Here is a 27,436-nt window from a genome sequence, read left to right on the forward strand (position 1 = left end):
AATCTTCTAACCCCCTGTTCATCAGGAACCTGAGAATTTGTTAAAGTAGGAATGATTAGATTGATCCTGATCAACACTTGGCTACAACTATAAGACCAGGACCGTTTTCATTTAAACAATTGGACCACAGTTGTCCGTTTGATAAATATGTTCGGATTAAGTAATCTGATGCTGCTTTTAGGCAAGGCCTGCATGCATAAACATTTTCAGGTTCGGCCGGGATTTATACCCAATTAAGTGTAACATTTAAAGACAGTCAAACCAGTTGTTCCGCATGAAAGAGCAGGCCCCCGATATACATAATGTAACAAATTATCTGGTCCCTGTGCTCTGTTCTTGATTGAATTAATCATACAATGAATGGGCCAATTTGTCTGCAAAACTTTGGAGTCTATATGTAATGGTTGTGATGTAGCATGTCAACTGTTTATTATAAAATATGCTTCTGTATAAAATATATGGGCAATACGTTCTTTGTGGAATTCACTTTATGTTGAACCATTCAAATGGTGTGTACCTATGTTCCATGCCCTATACTCGATACTTTTTGATAAATTTTATTCAACTTTCATGTTAATGATTCTGATTCGGGGTTAACTTTAATTACTTCAATCTGGATACTCACTCGCTGCTAACTCACCGTTGATGTCATAAAGACTACTATTGACACGTCTACTGGTGTAACTGGTACACACTCCCGGTCTGTACCTCCAGATTTGCGCGGGTGTTCCTTCCATGCACGGTTCAGTCTTGATTTAAGAGAGTTCATTGATGGAGCGTGTGTAATATAATGTATGCGGTATCCCTGTATGTGGAAACGTTCTAAGGTTTGGTACTCACATCTGTTCTAAACCCTGTGGGACCGGACCCTATAGCTAGCTAGTATACTTGATAATATTCAAATATGTTCTATTATAATTTCATGTTCAGTCACGGTCCTGGCTCGGGGACATCTTTTATTTCAATCTTCATTGAATTCAGTGTAGATAATCTAAGTTTTACCTATGTACATGTAGAACCTTAAATGTGTTCTTTCTTCAGAGCCATACTTTGAAAGTCTTTAAGTGCCAACAACTACTGGCATATAATTCAGATCAAAATCCTTGGGAGGAGGCCAGGTGAAAGTTTCTTTTGTGCAAGGTCACATTTGGAGTGATTTTGATTGGATGACTGCTATCAATTCTAGTTCTGCCAAACATACAGGTCTTAAGGGATCTACTGCTCCCTTTTTGACCAGTCCAAGACAGTTGGATTTTTATTGTTTTGTTTTTAAATATTAGTTGACAATAACTGGAGGTACTAGCTGCCATTCAATCGAGTATTGGTCAAACCAGAAAATTACCATCCTCAATACTCCAGGGGTTATGCTCACATTTGCTCCTTGCACCCCTGGAATATGTCATAGCAAAATTAATGAAAGCACAAAGATAGCCGTTTGATTGGTCTCGGGTAAAAAACAAACTGACCAATCGCCAGGCTGATACCAGTACTTTGAAGATTACAAAGGAGTGACACCCGACTTCAAAGCCAGTCAATTGTCAGTTACGTGACTGCGAAATTCTTTTGATGAACATCAAAGGATGGAAATAGTCTTCTTGTCTCGTCCACAAGGTGGTGTACACTGAGCCTTCCATTTCGCTATGACATATTCCAGGGGTGAAGAGAGCGAAAGTGAGGGTAACCCCTAGGAGTGTAGAGGATGCAAAATTACCAACTATATATATGCATGATCATAAGAGTTGACCAAAACAGGACGTGACCTGCTGAGGTTTCCATCAACTCTTTCACCACTGTAGATCATAATGGACTNGGGGGGGAGGGTTAATCTCTCGCATGACTATATATAGTAGCAGTGAAAATGAAGAATCTTGTAAATAAGCAGAACAACAACTTAGATGAATTGATAGACCATTTATTCACATAAAAACAAGACATGATTGCAATTCATTCATATACATAACACATTCAATACATTAATAATTAAATTATAAATAAAGCAACATGATATTGCACTTCACAAATCCTGATCTACCTCTGAAACAAACGAACACAAGATACCTACATGTAACATGCACCAAATCTACCAAAAAAGTACTAGGTAGTTGAAAGCCGTAGCCTTATAAGCTTCAGAGAGTGAAAACACTTTTACTTATCAGATAATGAGAAGCCTTTAATTACACAAACGCAAGACAGTTTGATACAGACTATATTATCACGAGATATAGTTCTAAATCATACATAATGTATTATATGTTGTGAATTTCGATGCAACATTGCATTGACAATATGACGTCTGATCAGGGGAATGTTGATATATATGTTTGCTTAAGAGCAGGGCTAGAATTTGTTTTGAATACCACTAGTCCATTGGGTTAGTCTGCAAATTTTACTAGTCCCTGTACATGTGCTAATACTGCTAATTCGATCAATAATATCTAACAAGAAAAGCAGTATCAAATTCTGACTACCGGTAGTTTTTAGAACCACTAGTCCAGCTGGAGATTTCACTAGTCTCAGACAATTGGGCTACCCTTATTGTCTATCCAAAAATGATGCTTTTAAGTATCTGTCACTTTCTGAGTTATCTAATGTCAGTTGTTTAATCTTAGAGTGTTTAAAGGTAAAATATCTGTTATTCAGAATATGAATAAATGCTTACATGTATGTATTCCGTCTTTGCGTATTGCAGAGTTATCTTCTCTTGGGAGCAGTTATTGATTGTTACGTCATTGGTCTGTGTGAGAAATTTACGTCGTTTTCTCAAAAATTGATGCCGTTTTTCTCACAAACAAGTGACGTAACAATAAATACCTGCTCCCAAGAGAAGATAACTGCAATACGCAAAGACGGAATACCTGGCCATTTAAGAGATTCTACTGATGAAAAGCCAAAGATGATTAAATCTACCTGTACCCTCTAGTGTGATATTTTACATATCATTGTGTTCCTACTCATACCAGATAGTATTTGATTACTGTATAGCAGTTATATTTCGCGGGGGTTTTAATTTCGCTATATTCGCGCTTTGACTAATATCCGCAAATTTTTAACACCAGCGAAATAATCGAAAATATAACACCATTAGTTCAGCACTTTTCCTAATATGATATAGCAATATCATAGAAGCTTTGTAGGACGTCATTAATGTGAAACTCAAGTGTTATTCCCAATATGACTATAGTGAATGTCATATTGTAAAGCGTCATCAACAATAATTTCAGCATCACTCCTAATGTGACTGGGCAATGTCCGAAAAGTATTGTAGGACGTCCCCGACAGTAAACTCCAGGGATATGCCTGAATCAGGGTAACACTTGTTGATGATGTCCTCGTGAGATTTACACTGTCTGATGAACACGTCCTGCATGGCGAGCCACGTGACCTGAAATACGGGGTACATATTTACACATAAATGGCAAACATGTGGTGGGTAAGATCATCAAACGACATAATTCAAACTGAGGTAGAGTAGAAAACTGCATATATATTGGACTATGTGTAGTTTACAAGAAAATCGTAAATATCATCACGAAGTGTAGTATAAAAGAAAACAAAGGTCAAACATACAATGTGTTACAGGTAAGGAATTAATGCTTTCAAATTTGTTGGTTTGTTTGTGTTTTACGTCCTATTATCAGCTATGGTCATTTAAGGACGTGCCAGGTTTTGGTGGTGGAGGAAAGCTGGAGTTCCCGCAGAAAACCACAAACCGACGGCCAGTACCTGGCGACTGCCCCACATAGGTCTCGAACCCGCGACCCAGTGGTGGAACAGCTAGTGGTAGCAGAATGTCATACGCCTTAACCACTTTAAAAATTAAATTAAAGCTACAGATATCACAAACAATGTGTTCTACATTACCAGAGAGTTACAGAACAGATATCATTGATGGGTTATGTTTATGTAACAAATGTTTAAGCAAATGATGACATGCAGGTCTTATAATATAACATGTATTGCTATTGGTGACAAACTTAATATGGCCTGGCTGGGCATGATTAGGGCCCCTTTCTCGTATATACGGTTCAACAGGTTTGTCTGTTTTTAAATGTAACATTTTCGGGTATAAACCCTGGCGGACCTACAAATGTGTATGCAGGCCTTGCAAGGCTTTGTCAAGGCTCGCCTGAAAGTAGCATCAGATTACTAGGTCTGACCTCATTTCATAAACAAACAACTCCAATCGGTTGTCCGCAACAGCAATGAAAGTTAAAGGACCATAACACCATTTGCTAAAACAGTCATTGTTTATATCTAAACATTAATAAAGTAATACTTCATTGAGTTATCTTATTATGCTCCTAATGTCAGCTCTTGAACTTCTTGGAACACTAAAGTCAGTGTTGGCGCAATCATATCAGTGACATCACAATTGTGTTCAGTTTCACAATGCAAAGCAAATGTCAAGGAACTCATATAATATCTGTCGTGTTTGGTATTGACACAAGTAAAATATCCTTTACAACTTACCTGCAGCAAGTTTTCTTCCTCACACAACTGTTTTTCGATTTTTTTATATAAATGTTCGAGGCTCTTTTTCACCTGAATGAGAATACATGATATTTGATATTTAACATCACTATAAATCCAGCACAAACTCTAGGAAACCTTTTAAATCTCAAAAAATGTGTGTCCCTGAACATGATAAATTGTTTCAACGGAAACTTACAGCTAGTACTTAATTTACAGTAAATGCAGTTATGTCTGAATAAACATCTTTGATGTAGTTTATTGAGAATTTTAACTCGAATAAGGCTTTCACTAAAATAAACGAGTAACAACACAAAGGCTCCCCACACACGGCTGTATGTAACCCTCCCCACTCACACATGGAGTTCATACAGTGACCTCACACACAGAACCAACCCAGTGACCAGATTCAATAACATACATGGTTGACATCCTAACAATGATCCAAGACAATGACTCTACACACCTTTACCAAAAGACATCCCATATATGGAAACCACACACCTTGGTAACAAGTGACCCCAAAGATTGACTCCATACACCCTGGCTAGAAGTGTTCAAACACATTGAAATTCACATCGAGTGACATGACCCTAGCCAAAAGCTACATCACACATTGAAACCACACATGCTGGCCACAAGTTACTTCATACAAGAAATGTTCACACTCTGGCTACAAGTTACCCCACTCATGAAACTTCACACCCTGGCCACAAGTTACCCCACACCCTGGCCACAAGTTGCCTCACACAAGAAATTTTCACACTCTGGCCTCTGGCTGCAAGTGATCCAATACACCATTGACTCCACATCCTGACTTCACACAGTGAACAAACATAGCGGCCAATACGATGACACCTGAAAAGTAATACATATCAACTAATGACATTATTAATTAGTATGCTATTACCTCTTTGCCTGGGTACTCTTTGATGACCTTGCGCATCTCCTGTTTACTGAAGGCCAGCTGGTATCCCACCTCCTCCGGCTTCACCCCCGACGCCACCCTGTTTTGTACGCCGTCAAAAAACACCTACAACAAAGTGTACCCATGAAAACTTTTCAAACAAGTCAGGAAAAGTTGCCAAATATCATACTAGTACATACAGAAAAGCTAAATGCAAACACCCGAACTGTAACATATTGGCATTTATATGTATTTACATGCGACTCTTGCTGGTTCTGTATTAACCCATAGCTTCTCTATGGGTCTCTGTGTATTTATCTATAATTTCTCTATGGTCTCTTTTGTGTATTTACCCATAGTTTCTCTGGAAGTCTTTGTTGTAACCTCAACTGTAGTTCCTCTATGGGTCTTTGTTGTAACCTCAACTGTAGTTCCTCTATGGGTCTTTGTTGTAACCTTAACTGTAGTTCCTCTATGGGTCTTTTGTCTTAAACTTAAATGTAGTTCCTCTATGGGTCTTTGTCGTTAACTTACCTGAAGCTTCTCTATGGGTCTTTGTTGTTAACTTACCTGAAGCTTCTCTATGGGTCTTTGTTGTGTAATTAATTTTGTTTCTCTATGGACAGATATGTACTGCATTATGTACTTACCCCATTTTTCTCTATGGGTCTTTGTCGTTTACTTAACTGTAGTTCCACAACAGGTTTCTGCTGTAAACTTACCTGAAGCTTCTCCATGGGGCTTTGTTTGTGTATTGGCCCCTCTATTGTGTGCTTAAGGTTACCCCGTTTTATCTCAATGGGTCTGTGTTGTGAACTTACATGTAGTTTCTGTGTGGGTTGCACATGCTCTGTTGCGGACTTATCTTTGGTTTCTCTACTTGTTGCTGATCAGTGGGTATACTTACATGTAACTTCTCCATGGGCCTACCCAGGAGATGAGTTGTGTATTGGTACAGATTGTCCTGGTACGTCTGTTTGGCCTCTTTCCGGTCATTCTCCAGACAGGGTATCTTCAGAGCTGACAGCACAGCTACAATAACACAAGTATGTAACGCTAGTACATTGTATCTGTGTATAATCAACTAAATGTCAAACAATATAGCTTATTAACAAAGTATTCTAACCTGAAATGAATGTAGCAGATTTTAACATTGAACATACAGTAATAATTTAGGTGTGCTTTCAGAGGATTAACTTTGTGAATAAAGGTAAATAGCCTAATAATTAAAAGTCTAATATGAAGAAAAAGAAATTTCAAATCCACGACAATCAAATACAGTATTATGTCAAATGTTGTATATTCGTAATTTATCAGTTTCGCTTGCTTTTATTATCACTCAAGAGACCAGACACTTCTGTCCAAATGAAGGTTAAATCTGAATTTGAAAACACCTTATACTTACTATTAGATATGTCAGAATTTCATGTACATAATAAAAAAACACTGTAATATGACCATTTTTATCGTTCCTGACACACTGTTTTGCAACAGGCTAATTGGTATGGAATTCATACTGTCTAAGAAGCTTTCTACGATAAACAGTGTAAAACTCTCTGAGACTTTCATCACAATGTACATGTATTCTGAATATATCCATTTTACTGACACACTAAATAATTTCTCCAATCCAGTTATCAAAAAGCAAATTTATAGAATTTATACCACTATTAATGTTAGATTATGCAAAAGTTATCATAAACCATAATACTTACAAAACATGTGGTGGAAGTTTTCTGAAAAAATGAATAATAAAAAACATTTAAATTCAATTGATTTACATACCTCAGGTAATCCAATAATACTCAGTTGGGTTGATCAGTAAATTGAAGATACTTAAAAAAAGCCTAACAAATTGAGGTTGTAAAAATTAATTTTATAAGCAAGGCCTGCATAAACAGATTTATACCTGAAAATGTTACATTTAAAAACAGTCAAACCGGTTGTTCCATATAAACAAACAGGCCCCAGCTGATTGAATCAACATCCTGATAAAACTTATGACAGTTACCTCCCCCTGGGCCTTACAGTACTTACCCATCATGACCACTTCCCGTGGAGTCTTGGGATGCTCTGAAGCGATCCTTGCAATCTGTTCAAATATAACTGCAACAAGTGTGACATATGACTTGTCCAGGTGGGCATGGCGATTCTCTGATCCACGAAATATACTTTCTGCCTGGTTAGCAAAGTCCTGTGCAACGACACAGAAATAGGTTGTAAACAAAACACATCAATAACAATTATCTAACCACTTTTATATACATGTCTGATCTTGGAATGTGGTTTGAATTTCTAGTTTCTACAATAACATGTCCTGTATACCCTGACCTATTTCAAATTTTGCTCGAACCCGCGACCCTTGGCTCTCCAGCCCAATGCTCTACTGCTGAGCTAAGGGAAATTCCCTACAGCTGACGCTTGTAAGGCAACCTAATCAATGCACTTCTTTAACACTATTCCCCCCTTTTTTCTAATACCAACCCAACACCATCCCAGGTTCTTCGACTCCCCATCAAGGGTTCTCCTACCTTGAATGGGGAGGGTCAACGGCACCAGTTTGTAATAGGACGAGGAACAGAGATAAAGATAGTGCCATTGCTGGGGCTCGAACCCGCGACCCTTGGCTCTCCAGCCCGATGCTCTACTGCTGAGCTAAAGGGAAATTCCCTACAGATGATGCTTTTAAGGCAACCTAATCAATGCATGCACTTCTTTTACACAGACAATTATTACAGCAGAATCGGCAGTTTTTACTATGTTTTAAATTCAGAGATTCCTTACTATATTTTTAATCAATCGAGGGCCCATATTCATGAAAACGTTTTCATGCTCAAGTATGGATTTTTTGCTCAAGCCTAAATTCTTGTTCCAGGTGTAAATCAATAATAAAATCTTATTTTGTCAATGATTTGAAAAAAAATTGAGGAGACTTAAAGCCGAATACTGTTTTCTAATATTTAAATGTGACTTTTTGATCGTTTGACATGATTAAAGCAAGTAACAAGAAAGTTGGTTTAACTCATTCACACCTAAAGACACATTTGAACTCTTCCAATTCAAATGTTGGAATAGTTCATTATGAAAGTTCAGGGGGTAAATGAGTTAAGCACAGATCTAGTAGAATCCTTGCTTGAGTATGAGAACGGTTTAATGAATACGATCCCACAGCACATGACCATGAAAGAATGAAGTTGACATTAAAATGTCTTCTGTATTACATGTTAATATGAACCTTACAAAATGTTCCATTAGTGGATCAAATCTCACTCAGGTTAAATTTCTGAAATTCAACATTACTTTATCAATAACTGGAATGAAGATTTAAATTGAGACTGTTCCAGTGACAGCACAACATCTTTGTTTGCCGAATTATTACAGAAGGTATAGCTCTATTTGGAACATAAATAAGGAGCTTTTCATTTTCATCAACATCCGTATAAATTATACAAGGTACTAGGTTACTTGTGATACCTCAAATGTATGAACAAAACTGATGATGCCACATTTGGTCTTCTTGGCCACTCGACACTCTTGGATAGCACGAATCTGGTTTTGCTGGAAGACAAAGTCAATAGATAAAGCATATGCTGGAAACTGTTCACCACATTTAAACTTTCATCTTTTTTGTCCTCTGCAGTGAGGGCAGATCTATATTATCATGATAGGGATATTAGTTAACACTTTACAGTATTCAATAAATAGTAACCAATGCTTGGTGAATGTAGATTTCACCTGTGAAGGAAAAAAGTTAAACAGGGCGAAAGTTTCTGGGGGTAAAGTATAAAGGTATAATTATTGGCATGCAGATGGATGAAAAAGCTGATCTTCAAAAGTTAACTATGTTTAACTCATTCGCCCCTGAAGACACATTTGAACTCTTCCAATTCAAAGGTTGGAATAGTTCATTATGGAATTCCAGGGGTAAATGAGTTATAATGATACTGGTAAACAACTGTGCATGCCTTAACAGTGCATATCACTATTACTTGCATAACAATTAAAACGCTCACCAGCTTGTAAACAGTCACTGTTGACAATCATTCATTTTTCTCAATCAACAATGCCATATAAGGTATATATAATTTTTTAGTTTAATTCAATTTTCAGTTGAAAATTTTTCATATGACATATATATAAAAAAAGATTTTAATTTTTGACAGAATATGACTTACTATGAATCTATCAAAGTTGCGTTTGATCTTTACAAGACAGCTGGCAAATGTGACACTGAGGAAGGAGCCGGTGTTCTGGGCCTTGTTCACGTGCTGACTCATCCGCACCAACATATACATGGAGTTACTGGGGAGAAAAGGTAACACAGATCTCATAAATATATGTGTCCAGGGCCATCCACATCTACATATACATAGAGTTACTGAGGAGAAAGGTAACACAGATCTCATAAATATATGTGTCCAGGGCCATCCGCACCAACATATACATAGAGTTACTGAGGAGAAAAGGTAACACAGATCTCATAAATATATGTGTGTCCAGGGCCATCCGCACCAACATATACATAGAGTTACTGGGGAGAAAAGGTAACACAGATCTCATAAATATATGTGTCCAGGGCCATCCGCACCAACATATACATAGAGTTACTGGGGAGAAAAGGTAACACAGATCTCATAAATATATGTGTCCAGGGCCATCCGCACCAACATATACATAGAGTTACTGGGGAGAAAAGGTAACACAGATCTCATAAATATATGTGTCCAGGGCCATCCGCACCAACATATACATAGAGTTACTGGGGAGAAAAGGTAACACAGATCTCATAAATATATGTGTCCAGGGCCATCCGCACCAACATATACATAGAGTTACTGGGGAGAAAAGGTAACACAGATCTCATAAATATATGTGTCCAGGGCCATCCGCACCAACATATACATAGAGTTACTGGGGAGAAAAGGTAACACAGATCTCATAAATATATGTGTCCAGGGCCATCCGCACCAACATATACATAGAGTTACTGGGGAGAAAAGGTAACACAGATCTCATAAATATATGTGTCCAGGGCCATCCGCACCAACATATACATAGAGTTACTGGGGAGAAAAGGTAACACAGATCTCATAAATATATGTGTCCAGGGCCATCCGCACCAACATATACATAGAGTTACTGGGGAGAAAAGGTAACACAGATCTCATAAATATATGTGTCCAGGGCCATCCGCACCAACATATACATAGAGTTACTGGGGAGAAAAGGTAACACAGATCTCATAAATATATGTGTCCAGGGCCATCCGCACCAACATATACATAGAGTTACTGGGGAGAAAAGGTAACACAGATCTCATAAATATATGTGTCCAGGGCCATCCGCACCAACATATACATAGAGTTACTGGGGAGAAAAGGTAACACAGATCTCATAAATATATGTGTCCAGGGCCATCCGCACCAACATATACATAGAGTTACTGGGGAGAAAAGGTAACACAGATCTCATAAATATATGTGTCCAGGGCCATCCGCACCAACATATACATAGAGTTACTGGGGAGAAAAGGTAACACAGATCTCATAAATATATGTGTCCAGGGCCATCCGCACCAACATATACATAGAGTTACTGGGGAGAAAAGGTAACACAGATCTCATAAATATATGTGTCCAGGGCCATCCGCACCAACATATACATAGAGTTACTGGGGAGAAAAGGTAACACAGATCTCATAAATATATGTGTCCAGGGCCATCCGCACCAACATATACATAGAGTTACTGGGGAGAAAAGGTAACACAGATCTCATAAATATATGTGTCCAGGGCCATCCGCACCAACATATACATAGAGTTACTGGGGAGAAAAGGTAACACAGATCTCATAAATATATGTGTCCAGGGCCATCCGCACCAACATATACATAGAGTTACTGGGGAGAAAAGGTAACACAGATCTCATAAATATATGTGTCCAGGGCCATCCGCACCAACATATACATAGAGTTACTGGGGAGAAAAGGTAACACAGATCTCATAAATATATGTGTCCAGGGCCATCCGCACCAACATATACATAGAGTTACTGGGGAGAAAAGGTAACACAGATCTCATAAATATATGTGTCCAGGGCCATCCGCACCAACATATACATAGAGTTACTGGGGAGAAAAGGTAACACAGATCTCATAAATATATGTGTCCAGGGCCATCTGCACCAACATATACATAGAGTTACTGGGGAGAAAGGTAACACAGATCTCATAAATATATGTGTCCAGGGCCACTTTCGTTTTCACAATCCAAACGGTTGGACCAGAGTTTTTCTTTTATGAAATAAGGTTAGACCTAGTAATTTGATGCTGCTTTCAGGCAAGCCTAGACAAAGCCTTGCAAGGCCTGCATAAACTTTTGCAGGTCAGCCAGGATTTATATCTGAAACTGGTACATTTAAAAACAGACAAACCAGTTATGCCACATAAATGAACAGGCCCCAGGACAAATCTAAACTAAAAAAAATTGCAAGTGAAAAAGAATTTCTTTATTTCTGTTTCATTTCTAGATATATATTCAAAATTAGAAACTCCAATAAATAATTTCCTAAAAATAAACATTTACCTGGTATAGTTTACAATATTAAAATATTTCTAATTTTAACCACAGGAAAGTGAGACTTCTTCATATTATCCAAGTCCAAAGACATTTTATTTTATTAAGATTTAGACATCATCACGGAATACCTGTACAGTTTTTCTACTTTGGGGGTTATACATGCATATATGTATATATTACAGTTACTGATCCAAATATATCAGCAGAATGTAGTTATAATATTACCCTTGAATTAAGATCTGTGACTCATAAAGTTACTTTAAATTTAAAATGGTTCTGTATGTAGCACATTGATAAGGTAGTACTTACAACCCATCAATCCTGTCCGAGTAAGAAAAGAAATCGTCCAGGTTCGTTTCCAGACACGGGAAGAGGTCCCTCATCATACCCCGCACTTCCTCGTTAATATGACGCCTACAACAGCCAATACACAATCAGCACACCAAAGACTAACTGCATTATGACTGGGTTTCTCAGGCACTGTAACCCCAGCATGTCCATCTACTTCCTTAGACCGAGATACAAGACAGCCAATGGTTGCCATTTTACTAAACAGGTATAGCTAAGCCTTTTTCACTTATAAATCAATCTATTTATTATTTATAAACTTTCATATTTGCATTTGAACACTTAAGGGTCAAACATAATGAAAATAACAAGGTATCTCTAATAAAATGATGAATTAAATGCTTGACAATTAAACGTCGAAACGGAAAAATCTATGGTGAAACGTTTGAGGAAGCAGAAATATGTTACAATTTACAGAAATCAATATATTAGGACCATATGACAATACATAATGTTAGAGAGTTTCTATTTCACCGGATGTTATATTTCTGCTTTAATGAGCCGATGTTAATAAATACACTCATGAATATTTGTAATGTACAGCTCAGGAGTATAGAATAACAACATGAAAAGTTCAAATTCAAAAACAATATCAAACACTGTAGACCACGACATACTGGACCATCATCTGCATGAAAGGAAATGAAAATTGATTTTAAAATATATAGCAATTGACAAACCAAATTATGTACTACAATACCCATGCATATACCCGATGGTGATATCGTTCCTCTCCCTAATATCTATACTAAGTGAACTTAGAGACTAACAATGACTATGCTACACCCAATACTGACCACACTTATACTGTACTTAATGATTAACAATCACAATGTCCCATTCCCTTGTAATGTCTACACTAAGTGTACTTTAAGACTAATTACAAGTTATTACACTAAGTGCAATTGGGACAATCAAAACAGCAACTGCCCTACCCTGTCCTAACCAGTTGCCCCATTAAGTTTACTGAGAGACCTCTTATAACAATGGCATTCACCCCCAGCTAGTTGCCACACTAAGTGTATTTGGATACTCACAATAACAATGCCCCCCCCCCCCCTCTTTCCCTTGTGACTATACTCAATGTACTTGTAGACTCACAACAGCAATGTCCCTCCCTTGTGGCTATGCTCAATGTACTTATAGACTCACAATAGTGATGTCCCTTGAGCTCCCTTGTGACTTTACTCAACATATACGTAGACTCACAACAGCAATGTTCCTCCTTGTGACTATATGCTCAATGTACTTGTACATTCACAATATCAATGCCCCCACCTCCCTTGTGACTATACTCAATGTACTTGAAGACTCACAATAGCAATGCCCCCCCTTGTGTTTATGCTCATTGTACTTGTAGACTCACAATAGCGATGTCCTTCCCTTGTGACTCTACTCAATGTACTTGTAGACTCACAATAGTTATGTCCCCTCCCCCCTTGTGACTAAACTCAATGTACTTGTAGACTCACAATAGTTATGTCCCCTCCCCCCTTGGGACTAAACTCAATGTGCTTGTAGACTCACAATAGCAATGACCCCACCTATGACTATACTCAACGTAGTTGGAGACACACAAAAGCTACGTTCCTGTAATATTCATGACTTATCGCTTGTGTTTACAATTGGGCGGTCATAAACAACAGTGTACACCCAAAGTCACCCATATAACCACACCACACACAATCACCAAACACAAGTCTTCACATGTTTACTGAAACTATGAAATAAACACACAATTAGATAAAGTTAATGGAAAAATAAAAAATAAACAGCAAATGAAAATCTCACAAACAATATTCAGTATTCAATCTATCATGGGAGAATTTCAAATGGTTGATATTTTTGTTTGGATCAAAACAAATTAAAAGTTTAGTTTGTTGTTTATTCAATCATCTACATCTGAAACAACATGAGTGCCATCACACAAACTTGACACTGAATCCTTGTTTTTATTCTGACAGGAACATACTGTAAATTATAGTAACAGGGCGAAGTATTGTAAACAATCTGTCAAAAATGAACAAAAAGCCATAACTCTGTGTAGTGGGACTCCAGAACACAAAACTTCCCTCTCAAGGGGTTCTCACATACAAAATTTGGCAATTGCAGCTATTAGAGTATATGATATAATCCTCAGACAAGGATATATAAAACAAAGGGCAATAACTCTGTGTATAGTTGGAGCACACGACTGAGTAACAGTGCATGACACTCTGCCATTTGCATAAGTATTCACACACAAACATTTGCAATATTACATCCTGGTAACAGAGTAAATGAGATATACTCCAGGGGAAAAAAGCCGTACACTGACAGACTGATGGACTGACTGCAAACCAAATCCCTTTCACTAATATCAGTTTGGGACTTATAAGCGACAAGACATATGAAAAGACATAAAATCATCAAGCATTAAATGTACATAATTTTATGTACAATGTTCATCCATATTTACAATGTGTATCAAAATGAAAAATAAGACATTGTCCTAAATATCTATGATTTTTACTAAAAGGAATATTATTTTATACATTTATATATAAGGCACAGGATGAGTATAGAGGAAGAGCTGCATTGTGTGTTTGGATCAAGAGGTCTATCAGGCCTGTATCACTCTCCTGATTTTTTTTAAAATAAACTCTTTTACTCATTCACCCCTGAAATTTTTTAATGAACTATTCCAACCTTTGAACTAGAAGAATTCAAATGTGTCTTCAGGGGTGAATTACTTAAATGAACTCTTTTTTAAGAACAATAAGAGCTCTCACAATCAACATAAAAATAACAAAAATACTTCAGGACCATATTAGAAATACGCTAATATGTATCAGCCAATCAAAAGCCATAATGGACATTTTGAATTTTGAAACATAGCTTAATAATATGACAAAGTTATTCATATTAACTTTGGTCAAAATCTGTATGCATAATTCTGATAAAAAGTTGATAGACAAACAGACACTGTACCATAGCATATAATTTACTGTTGGGCAAGGTGATGTGTAGATATAAAACAAATATGCACATGTATGTGTGGGATGGCAATAGGAAGATATTTTAGGCTGGTCAATGATCATGGGGAATTTTAATTTAATAACTTAAGGATGTGGGATAGCAATACAAGTTGAAATACATGATGACGGTGTAAAGGGCTGCAATTTAATGACATGACATCCGTCGTGTAAGTGTACTGTATAGACTACCAAAGGAGTAATTTACAACAGATTGGATAAGGTTTCTTTTAATTCAATAAGATAACGTATAAAAACAATATGACTACCATGATTAAAATTTCATGGATCAGGAGCTATTATATTTACAGTCCTTCTTTCAACCATTGACTATAATATATAATTATACATCAGTGCCACGACCATGCACAGTTATACATTTCAACCCTGCAGCATTCAGATAAAGGTACAGACAGACAAACAGAACAGAAAATAAAGGAACAACAGACATATATATATATGGTAGGGTATGGTTTGTGTGATGGGACCAGGCAGAGACACACTGTAATTTAGATGCGATAACGTTAATGAAAGATATTAGAAGTAAAAGATTCAGAAGCGAGTCTAGAGAATAAGCTTCCCAGTGAAAACTTGTATATAAGCATCACAGATTAATCACAGAAGTGTCTGTTGCATCTATTCTACATAAAACCTCCTACTGAAAGCTTGAAAGCATTTATTCATACACAGATTTTATCTGATCACCTTCACCCGATCATCAACAATAATGCACAAGTCTGTCGAAGTTCATTACAGTTTCTGGACGAGGAGAAGGTGACAGCATTGTCATGTAATGCTTTGTATAGAAGTGCCTCTGCCTGAAGGTCACGGCGTTTGAGTGTAGAAGATGCAGAGGCGATACCTGCAGGTGGTTGCGGTGCTTGTCAAAGCCTTTAGTCTCACACACAGAACACACTTACATTTGAGTTGAGACACGTCTTTGAAAAAGACCCTCCCCTAAATTTTCCATATAGTAATTCCTACAAGGAGTCAAAGCCATTTATACAAGATAAATGTAAGTCGAGCGTAGAATTAATGTAATTCATCCTACAGTCTCACCAAAATCTTCTACAATTGAACATATACATTAAAACAACAGTATCTTAAACTTGTAATGATAGATCTTTTCGAGACTTTGAATTTAATGTTTAACATCCGAAACTCAATTTTTCCAATTTTCCAATTTGTTAGTTGAAATGATAAATGACTTAAATGTTACATGAATATTTTTTTCATTTTTTGGTTTGTTTCTTTTCCTCCCACATCATAAGCAGTTGAAATCTTTTAATAACAAATTTCAATTAATACATATTAGGTATCTTAGAAACTATGGTACATGAAAAGTTTGTTTTAATCTTATAACAAGATATATGACCATCTTCATAGGGTCTTTGAGGTCTTTGAGTAACTGCTGTAACCTGGAATAATCTTATATTCTTCGTAAGATGCAAAATTTCTCTGCCTTTATATTTTAAAATAGACGCTTTAGTACCCAAGCATATTAAGTACAGAATTTCACATAGAACAGTTGAGTTTAACTGTAACAGATAACAGCATATTGATTATCCATGTAATAGACCCAGATGTGGCCGTGTTTATATAACAATTTTATAGACCTAGATGAGCCCGAGTTTAATAACCAAGTGAGAGACCCAGATGAGGCCATGTTTATTTAACACATACAAGTATATTTACATTTGCGCTGCCACCCACTATATGAACATTACCAGCAGAAATGCATTTCATTTGAGTATGAACACAAATTGGTTATATCCATATTAAATATGAAGCCTGCTATGGATGTAAAAGATTTGCGTTCATACTGGCATGAACATTTTAAACATGCCATTCAATGTAATAGACCCATGGCGTGATGTCGCCATGATTATATAAACATTTGATAGACCCAGATGCAGCCTTATTTATTGAACATGTAATTGACCCAGATGAGAACATGTTATAAAACATGTGATAGATATAGATGAGGCCTAGACCTGCAGAACAGTTGTGTGCCTTTATAGTTTTATAACATGCATTATCTCTGTGTTTTACAAAATTCAATATGCTTCATTCAAATACATATACTGATAGAATCTGATATTTGTTTTCAAATTTAAATATAAAGTGAACATGTCAACTAGCTCTAACTAAGTCTCGAAGGTAAGAAACAATGAAAATGTCAGCTAGCTACCACATATATCTCAGAAATAATAGTTTTGAAGTTAAAGATATGGTTAACAGCTCAGCTTGCCAGAACATTATCAAAGAAGATGGTCATCATACATTAAAAATAACCATGTTCACTTAATCAAGCAAACAATTACTAGTAAATGGAATTTTCAGGCGGTTATTATGTATTTGTATCCATCCAATCTGGCCGCACCCAGGCACAACTAATTCAAAATTTTAAATGATTTTTTTTTTAATTATCTACCACTAGCAGTCTTGATGAGGTACTACAACATGTTCATGAAACAGGTTTACTCCAGTGATCCATCTTTGGATATATACTCACATACGATTTTCCTATATAATTTTTATGAACTTCATATGATGAGAGAAAGGAAGATAACCATGAAAATCCGAAGATGAATTGGTTTATTTAAAGATCCTTTAATGTTACCTAATCAAGAATTCATGCATATATTCTAGAAAAGACCTCATGATATTTTCTCTCTCATTATCAAGTTACAAATGACATCTTGAAGTCAAATTAGGCAACAGGTCTATAAAGTCCAAATTGTGATATGATTATTAATGTCATAACAGAATTATTGTCACACCTCTGTATAAACACATGTATTTGAAATTAATTTTAATTTTAATTTTATTTTAAGTGAAACAAATACATAAGGTACCAGCGGTAACATTCATGACTGAAGTAGCATACAAAACATCTACTTTTATCTTAACTCATATAATTCACCCCTGAAATTTCATTATGAACTATTCAAACCATTGAATTGGAAGAGTTCAAATGTGTCTTCAGGGGTGAAAATGAGTTGAAATGTAGAGTCTGAGTGAGAGTTAATATTACGTTACACATTCAGTGCGAAAGCTTCCGTTATACAACAGTAGAGTGACAGTCAACATTTACACAGTTAGAGGACAGTTTAGTAATGTTTGACGGTTTGTTGCCGACATACTTACTCGACCGACTGAACAGGCTTACGGGGTTGCCAGATGTCTCCACCTTCCTTATCTTCTTCCTATTCGTTCAAATTCAAATATATAGAACTAACATATTTTGTCAGAACATGAGAATTTATCACAACAAACATTTCATGACATGCATTTCTTTTAGTGAGCACCAATACTAAAAGTTAAAGCAACAAATCAATACCTATAACCTCAATACAGTCTGCCTTTATTGAAAAACATTATTTTCATGCTACTAAATACTGCGACTATTTTTCTCTCCCACAGTGCACTAAAACATCTGGAGATATTAAGGATCCCTGTCCCACTGTATTGTGGTTTTTCTTACAGTGTATACAGGAACTTCCAACCGATATCAAAAATCAAATGTAATGTATCTTTTATTTTGGATACACAATTTCCGAGAATGTGCCACCCATATGTAACAACCAGCTTGGCAGTGTTTCAATGTCTTTAGGTTAATGCGTTTGCTTTTTTATATTGGTTGCCGATCAGGGTGCATGGTGGTTTGAATCGCAAGACAATTCAGTTGTAGAATGATATCCAGTTTGACAAGTGATCTGCTTTATATACCCAGCGAGATGGCCTAATATAAGATTTTATATCTTGTCGCCAGATCCTTTCAATTTATGTGATTGTATTGTATTGTAAATGAGTTTAAGTAATAAATATTGTTTAAACAAAACAAAACAAAACTAAAATGTCGCTGCTTCCTCAGATACAATAGCTCGAAGAGATTATCAATGGGGAAAGATCTTGAACCCAGCAAAAAAAATGAAATAAAAGTTTCGTTTTTAAACCTAAATTGGATACTTCTTAACTTGCACTGTCAGCTTTAAGCAGCAGGTAGCTAAATTAGTTAGTGCAACAGTATAACAATCTTAAGTCCAGGGTTCGAATCTCATCAGTCATAGCTTTAATTTAGTCATGCCAGTAAAAACAGTTTCCAACACTTAGTTATAGTCTTTGGCAGTGGTACAGGGATCCTTAATGTGTTTTGATTCAAAACTTATTTGGATGTTCCATCAATAGAATCTGATACAATACTGTTGTATAACTAATTCTAAATTAATTATTGTGATACAAACCTCTTTCTCTCCTTTTTGTGATTCAGCCACAAGGTGAAAGAATCGGACACAGAAGTCCTGTTCCGCCAGACAGAACGGTTCCAGTTCGCTGAACACCTTGTCTAGCACCTACACAATGAACACAAGCTTTGATGAATTATCGAAAAATCTGTGCATTACTTTTAACATTTTATGCAGCTCCTTTCTTCAAAAGTTTTTTACTGTCAATTCCAATTTAAGACTTGTAATTAGCTGCAAAATTGTACAATCTTGTAACTTAGAGTCACAGTGCTCTACATTGCATATCTCCAAGGAAGAAAGTACAAAATAGTTCGGCATTTTTTCTGACTTGAGAGTTGTCTGCTCATGAACAACAGCTGAGAGATATACAATGTATGTGAAAGAAGCATATCCATTACATTACATGCACAATATCGTTTTTCACAAAATCATATCCTCCATGCAGATTTTGATCTCCGAACCTGTTGATTAAAAGCTAAGAGCTCATCTGTTATGCTACTGGTTATGATATTTGCTTCGTTAACACTTTGCTGCAGCTTGACCTAAAACAATAATTTCTGACATTACTGAATTCTCTGAAAATGTCCAACAACATATAAATGTCTTTTTGATTTTATAAACTAAAAGGTAATACGTAATATAAATCTAATAGGAAAATAACTTTCAAGGTCTGTACATAGTAGTAAAGTGGTTAGATTCTCAATCTTAAATTTCAAACTGCTTGGTAATTTTACATCTTACCTCTTAATAGATCAATAATGTGTTTCTTATAGTTTATCCTTTGATGTACATCAAAAGAATCTCGCGGTCACGTAACAGTAAAAATTGACAGGCTTTGAAGTTGGTGTTGCTCCTTTGTAATCTTTTAAAGGACAAGTACATATCAGCCTAGAGCTTGGTCAGGTTTTTTTACCTGAGACCAATCACACAGCTATCTTCGTGCCTTCAATTTTACTATGACATATTCCAGGGGTGCAGAGAGCGAAAGTGAGCATAACCCCTGGATATCGAGGATGAGTTTTAAAATGAAGTGTAATGGTAATACAATCAACACCTGATGAAGATTTTTTTATCACTTATCCACATGCAAATTAACAGATCTTTGCAACAGGTCATATACCTAAAATTGCTTATCTTGCCTAGCCAGGTATATGATGACTACCGGTATTACTGTACCTGGTCAAACAAGTGTCTCATAGCAAGATCCGAGTCAGAGCCATGCATGGACAGAGAGGCTGAGTCCACACTCTGCATCGACCCAGATCTTCCTCGGGCATCGTGGATTTTCCCCTGTAGACTTGTAGAGGACCCAGACAACTTAGATGCACTTTGACCTGCAAGTCCTGCTCCTAGAAAAACACAGGGACATTATGTATGGCATATAGAATGAAAGTTCATACAACACATAGTTCTATACAAACCATTAGTTCAAACATCTGTACATATTTTGAACAGTGCTGAAGACTTTTGATTATAAGAAGCAGGACAATGTGTGTATGAAGTTGGTTGGGAAAAGTTGATTTCATTATCTATGTTTAATTGTTCAAAAAAATATTATGACAAATACTTACAGATGTTCCTTTTCAGTAAATATTTTTTGGGCACTGTTACAAATATTCTTTTGATTAATTATATTGTTAATTAAATTAATGTTTCTGCTTAAAATAATAATTACAAAATCTCCATGTATCTACTGCCACTGTAAAACCATAATAATTGTATATTATTTATAAGGAAGAGGACATCTTATAATTATATATATAGATAAGTTGCTATAACCTGTGTCCAATTGATTTTGATTATATCAAATAAAATATGTTTAAACTAAAACTGTATATTTGATCATATACTCACAAGCAACACAATGTGCTACACATAAAAGTAGTTCAAATGTATTATGTACTAGGTATACTACTTCTAACAGAACAAATATTTTGTAAACCAATAAGCTAAGATGACATTTTAAGAGAGCATTTTAAAGTAGGTATATCTAAAATTCAAATTTGTTAAAGTGTATAGCAAAACAATACAAAAATATAAATTGTAACAAAAAAAATAAAAAATTGTTTACATGGAAGTGACTGATTTGGGGGAGACAGTACACTCCCTCCTACAGTATAAATTCCTGTGTATATACTGTACCTAGTTTGTTCTTGTCAGTCTTTGTTCCTGTTCCAAGTCTCTGTTTAGCACACTCTATAAAGTCCTGTGTTTCCTTGGTGTAGAGTCGACTCAGGCTGGTCGTGTATACCTACAACACAATCACGTACACCGTCTGTTCTCTATACACAGACCACCCCCGTACGTACACCGTCTGTTCTCTATACACAATCCCCCCCCCGTACGTACACCGTCTGTTCTCTATATACAGACCACCCCCGTACGTACACCGTCTGTTCTCTATACACAGACCACCCCCGTACGTACAATGTCTGTTCTCTATACACAGACCACCCCCGTACGTACACCATCTGTTCTCTACACACAGATCACAATTATGTCCTAGGATAACTCAATCTTACCTTTAAATGTTTGACTTGACTGATTTCCACACCTCTTTGTGAGGTGCTATAATAGATTCAGTGGGATTTAATAGGACATTAGTGGACGCACGCATTGCTGTCTCAATATCCACATCAATCTTTTCAAAACACAAAGCCATGAACTTGAATTTCAATTTTCTGTTGCCAAAAAATCCATTGTTGCCCCTTCACTTCTTAAGCTTTGATACTTCAGAATCCAATACCCTGACATCTTTCACAAAGTCAACAAAACCGGACTCACACTGCACTTTTGGCCAAAAAGGAGCCGACTGCCACAAAGTAATATATGGTCAAACATAATACAAACCTGTGAGAGCTCCTTAAAACTCTTAGGATCTGCGTTTTTTAGCCAAGACATGAGATCTGCATATGGCGTAAGGTCCCGATGACTGGAATGATGCTGGGGAATCTTGAAGTCGATCATCTGTCTACTCAGGGTCTCTCCCATCTCGTTACCCTGCACAAAACAACATGTGACCATGTTATCATAAATATAGACAGCTCAAAATTCCTCACAATGTATCAATATAATAAAACAAGATACTTTTTAATGGCTATTCCAGTAAAATTCTACCTGATTTGTCAATGCTTGCCTTTCCCTTTTTTTACTTCTTTGTTATTGGTTTTTAGGCATATATCAAAGTTTTACTTTATACACTTACAAATGTAAGTATCAAACGTGTCGCAATGTTTCAAGGCCGATTGCTCCCTAAGTCAAGCTAGAAGTCATAGCTCGACAAAGGGACCAGTCAGTCTTGAAATGATGCTACATGTTTGATATGTCCGTTGTTAGTGTATAAATTTAAACTTTGATATAACATATTTCCAAACTGATAAATCTTATTGCCCTTTACTAACACTGATGAGTTCAAAATGGATGAAATATATTTTCCGGAAAAAGCAAAAAGCTTCCATATTAAAGAAAGATGTCTGCTGTTCACTGCATACCTGATGGATGAATAAGTTGTTAAGATGATGTGCCAGACGTTTTGCGAAGCTGGCAGAGAATTTACTGTAACGCTTCTGTTGTTCTTCCACCGCTGACATCTTTCTCAGGGCTAGAACAGAAATAAGGAGATAAAATATTATCTATTAGATTTATTGTATGTAAGAAATCAAATCTTTTTAAAAACAAGCCATTCCGATTGATAGGTCTCGCCTGTGCCCCGTTTTCACCAACAATGCACAGGTCAAGTTTTGTTGGTCTAGCACTCATTGTTTCAGAGAAACTAACTTAAACGCAAAAACTTAATGTTGATGGAGATGCTGACAAAGTCAATGGACCACAAAATGTAGGCCGCATCCAGCATTAAATGCATGAGTCGAGATGTACCACCTAAGATGCATCTAAAAACTTAATGTTGATGGAAATGCTGACAAAGTCAATGGACCATGAAAAGCAGGGTGCATCCAGCATTTAAATGCATGGGTTGAGATGTACCACCTAAGATGCATCTAAAAACTTAATGTTGATGGAGATGCTGACAAAGTCAAATGACCATGAAAGGTATGCCGCATCCAGCATTTGATGCATGGGTTGAGATGTACTACCTAAGATGCATCTATGGTCCAAGTTTGGTTGGTCTAGCACTTATAGTATAACTAAAACGCAAAAACGTAATGTTGACGCCGCCGGTGCCAGAAAAGCAACGCCTTAGTCTTGCTTCCACTACTTTGTGGAGGCGAGATAAAATCTGACCTTTTTCACATAAAATAAATAAATGAGGTTTTGAAGAGGATATTCAAAGTGCCTCACTTTAGTAATTATTTCATATCTATTGGGACTAAATGAAAAAAAAAATACAACAATTTAACATGAAAGAGAATGAGTAGGATAACTACATAATGAGCCTAAAATTCCTCAGTTATGTTGAAATCCATCTGATATTAGAGAATTAGTAGACTAGAAGGCCTTGTTAGGCTAATTATATCAAGGGCTTAAACTTTCTTGATATCAACAGAAGGAACATGCCTGTCACACAAGCCAGGGCCGTTTTCGTTTAAATGGTTGAACTGGTCGGACCACAGTTGTTCGTTTATTACATAAATTCGGACCTAGCAATCTGATGCTGCTTTCATGTGAGCCTTGACAAAGCCTTGCAAGGCCTGCATAAACATTTGCAGGTCTGCCAGGATTTATACCCAAAATTGTTACATTTAAAAATGGACAAACTGGTTATTCCGCATAAATGTATGCAAAGTGTCAATAAAATTGGTGGACTTAAGCTTCTTAAGAAGAGTAATCTAGACAAAATCATGTCTACATAGCTCTTCAGAAAAATGATGAACAAGATTTTACTAAGCTGGCTTTGGCATATTCTGATTGAAACATTTCAGGTGATGCAGAAATATTCTGTGATAAACGAAGGCACTTGAACCAGAACTGTTTTCACTTCGTAAGATTTTGATGAAACTGTTTATTTTTCTAAATTAAGAAGCTTCAACATGTTTTTGTTTGTCGTAAGGACTAGAAATGAGTTTGTGATATTTTTTAATCACAGGCTATCATCAAATTACCTACAGTAGAAAGACGTTTCTCTNAAAAAAAAAAAAAAAAAATTTTTTTTTTTTTTTTTTTTTTTTTTTTCAAATTTTTCCAGTACATGATCATCACACATACACACCTTCACACATTCACACATGCTGAAATGGTGAAATTCATTCCATCATCATCATCATCATCATCATCATAAACAACTACTCATAAAACAAGAACTTGAAATTGCTACAACTTCATCAAGTAATCAAAATTACAAATTAATATAGACCATATAAGTAGTACTTACCTTGGTGTATCTGTACAGCCATACAGTTACGGAGAGCGTTGGCAGCATTCGTACATTCGTAGATCCCGCCCGGAGTGGAGAGGTCACCATCGCTTAGTGCCTTCAGGTGGCGGGTATCCAGGTCCAGCTGGCTCTGGACACGATATTAGTAAACAGTGGCATATAGCAAACATCAACACGATATAAGTAAACAGTGGCATATAGCAAACATCAACACGATATAAGTAAACAGTGGCAAATAGCAAACATCAACACGATATAAGTAAACAGTGGCAAATAGCAAACATCAACACGATATAAGTAAACAGTGGCATATAGCAAACATCAACACGATATAAGTAAACAGTGGCATATAGCAAACATCAACACGATACAAGTAAACAGTGGCATATAGCAATCATCCATGTATATTTCAAAGCTCAGAGGATGATTTATAATAAACTTCGCTGAACATTTCATCATAATTTTAAGCTTACATTCAGCGGTATAGCTTGGACTTCTATTGCAGGGCTGGTGAACATTTTCAACATTTACTATGAAAGTATAGGTCAAGCTATAGTAGAATGTTCCAAAATCTGCCTGCAAGCTAGTACTCAATCAGACATTGAAAATACATAAATATAAATAAGATTTTAAAATCTTATTTTGATAAAAGCTAGCAGAATTTTCCGAAATTTGTCTGCAAACTTGTACTCAGTGGGAATTTGCATGACCATGAATATAAAGAAGATTTTAAAATTCTTGAACAGGCGATTGGTCTAATAATTTACCCTACAGCTAATTACAAGTATTTTTTACAAGTGATTGATTGATAAGAAGAGTTTGTGTTAAACGAACATCAGTTTCTAGTGTGTAGATAATAATTGACATGGATCTAACTTCCAATAGTCAATAACTTTCCACAAATTAATAACTTAACTGAAGGATACACGGACACCTAAGACACACAACAGACAGTCTGACAATACAGTGTTTATAAGGTGGTCGGGTGGTGCAGTGGACAGCGCACTTGCTTTTCACCAAGGCGTCTGGGGTTCGACTCCCCGATCGGACATGAAAAGGTATGGGTTCACCTGCCCAACCGTGTGTTTTTTTTTCCAGGTACTCTGGTTTCCCCCCACATTAAGACCCCTGACGTGCCTACATCTGGGCCAACAAGACTGATAGATATAAGTTGAAATAACTTGTTTCCTAATTATTGTAAATTAGATAAAGTTTATATTTATATTTATCACATAATGTACTGTGTGTTATCCAGTGAATATACCCATGTCATATTATTTTGCTTATATCAGCCATGGGATTGGTTAAAAGTTTCAATTGTGACGTCACGCCTAGGAAAAGTTCATGACGTCACATACTTACGCACTAGAGCCAAAATGGTTGCGTGAAAATTGTTGTTTTACACGAATAAATGCCAGTCTTGATTATGTGATAAAAATGATCTTACACTCGTTTTAATTCCATATGAAATTTAAGAAACTTGTCACAAATTTTTCAATTTAGCTCGCCAGAGGCTCGCTTAATTGAAAAATTCTATAAACTTGTTTCATAAATCTCATATGAAACTCAGAAACTCATGTAAGATCCTATATTTATATAGTGTACTGACCACCAGGCTGTCCAGGTCCTCTAACAGCTGTTGGTGGTTCTTGTTACGAGTGTTGATCAACGAATCTTTGTCTCTCATCATCTCCATCTGGTCCTTCACATTCTGTATAAAATGAAAATAGAAATGATGAGCAACAACATTAACACCACTGAATCCGGTACAAAATGTTATGTTTGATTTACATCCGAAGTGCTGACATGTTTCGGCCAAAGGGAGGCCGTCTTCAGAGCACAGTTTCATGATGTTTGCAACTAGGGTACATTAATGACAGTAAAGGTCATGTGACTAGAACAATAAAGAATAACTGTGACGTCATAAAGTTGCTGAGAGTTACAGTCTGCAGGTAGGGTGAAAAGGATTAGCCATTTTTGATTGGTGCATTCTGTTTAACAGTTAACATTCACCTTAACAGTAATCTGGGTGTACATGACCGAGCAGTTTACAGGCAAATCATATCTTCATGAAACCTTTGAAAAGTGACCATAGCTACACTTGACTGCAGTGTCATAAACTAGACTTTTCTAATGAAACAGGGTCCTTTTGCATAGATCAAATAGAATCATTGAAAAAAAGTGCAGTTTAATTGAAATTCTATGCTTCAAAAAGATATGGGGGATGGCATGCATAAATGCAAACCTTGAATGGCTAAAAGGAAATCATGCTGAATTAAAATTTATCAAATTTTATCAGTTTCTTTTATTGACCTGAAGCATACAGCTCATCAGGACATGGATCACCCCGTGTATGTCAGGGGCGGGATAATGTATAGAGGCAATGTAAATTACAGGTTACGTGTAATACTTCGACTACCTGATTACAAGGGATATCATTGTATTACGGTAGGGAAAAGGGGTACCAGTATATGTTTAAGGTGTTTTTAGAATCACTTGTATAATAAAAAGACACCTTGCATGTAGTAAGGTTTGTTTTT

At 36.3% G+C, this 27,436-nt stretch overlaps 1 protein-coding gene across 2 annotated transcripts in view; it reads right to left on the minus strand.

The window, feature by feature from the left end:
* Window positions 1–2,795: 2,795 nt before the first annotated feature.
* Window positions 2,796–27,436, minus strand: part of LOC110466214 (exocyst complex component 1-like) — a 35,928-nt gene continuing 11,287 nt past the window's right edge. The window contains exons 8-25 of one of the 2 annotated variants that reach the window (XM_021522593.1): window positions 26,506–26,607; window positions 24,894–25,026; window positions 23,056–23,165; window positions 22,415–22,564; window positions 21,707–21,815; window positions 20,741–20,913; window positions 19,565–19,672; window positions 18,468–18,526; window positions 16,238–16,297; window positions 12,265–12,369; window positions 9,553–9,679; window positions 8,852–8,935; window positions 7,415–7,571; window positions 7,093–7,113; window positions 6,285–6,409; window positions 5,381–5,503; window positions 4,471–4,542; window positions 2,796–3,382 (exon numbers count right to left, since the gene is read on the minus strand). In XM_021522593.1, coding sequence (XP_021378268.1) covers window positions 3,230–3,382; window positions 4,471–4,542; window positions 5,381–5,503; window positions 6,285–6,409; window positions 7,093–7,113; window positions 7,415–7,571; window positions 8,852–8,935; window positions 9,553–9,679; window positions 12,265–12,369; window positions 16,238–16,297; window positions 18,468–18,526; window positions 19,565–19,672; window positions 20,741–20,913; window positions 21,707–21,815; window positions 22,415–22,564; window positions 23,056–23,165; window positions 24,894–25,026; window positions 26,506–26,607 — 1,971 coding nt within the window. In that variant the 3' untranslated portion in view covers window positions 2,796–3,229. The remainder of the gene's footprint in view (window positions 3,383–4,470; window positions 4,543–5,380; window positions 5,504–6,284; window positions 6,410–7,092; window positions 7,114–7,414; window positions 7,572–8,851; window positions 8,936–9,552; window positions 9,680–12,264; window positions 12,370–16,237; window positions 16,298–18,467; window positions 18,527–19,564; window positions 19,673–20,740; window positions 20,914–21,706; window positions 21,816–22,414; window positions 22,565–23,055; window positions 23,166–24,893; window positions 25,027–26,505; window positions 26,608–27,436) is intronic. The other variant, XM_021522594.1, reaches the window with a different exon arrangement.

The sequence above is a fragment of the Mizuhopecten yessoensis genome, unplaced genomic scaffold, assembly GCF_002113885.1.
Source record: "Mizuhopecten yessoensis strain PY_sf001 unplaced genomic scaffold, ASM211388v2 scaffold11125, whole genome shotgun sequence".
NCBI classification, from domain to species: Eukaryota; Metazoa; Mollusca; class Bivalvia; order Pectinida; family Pectinidae; genus Mizuhopecten; species Mizuhopecten yessoensis.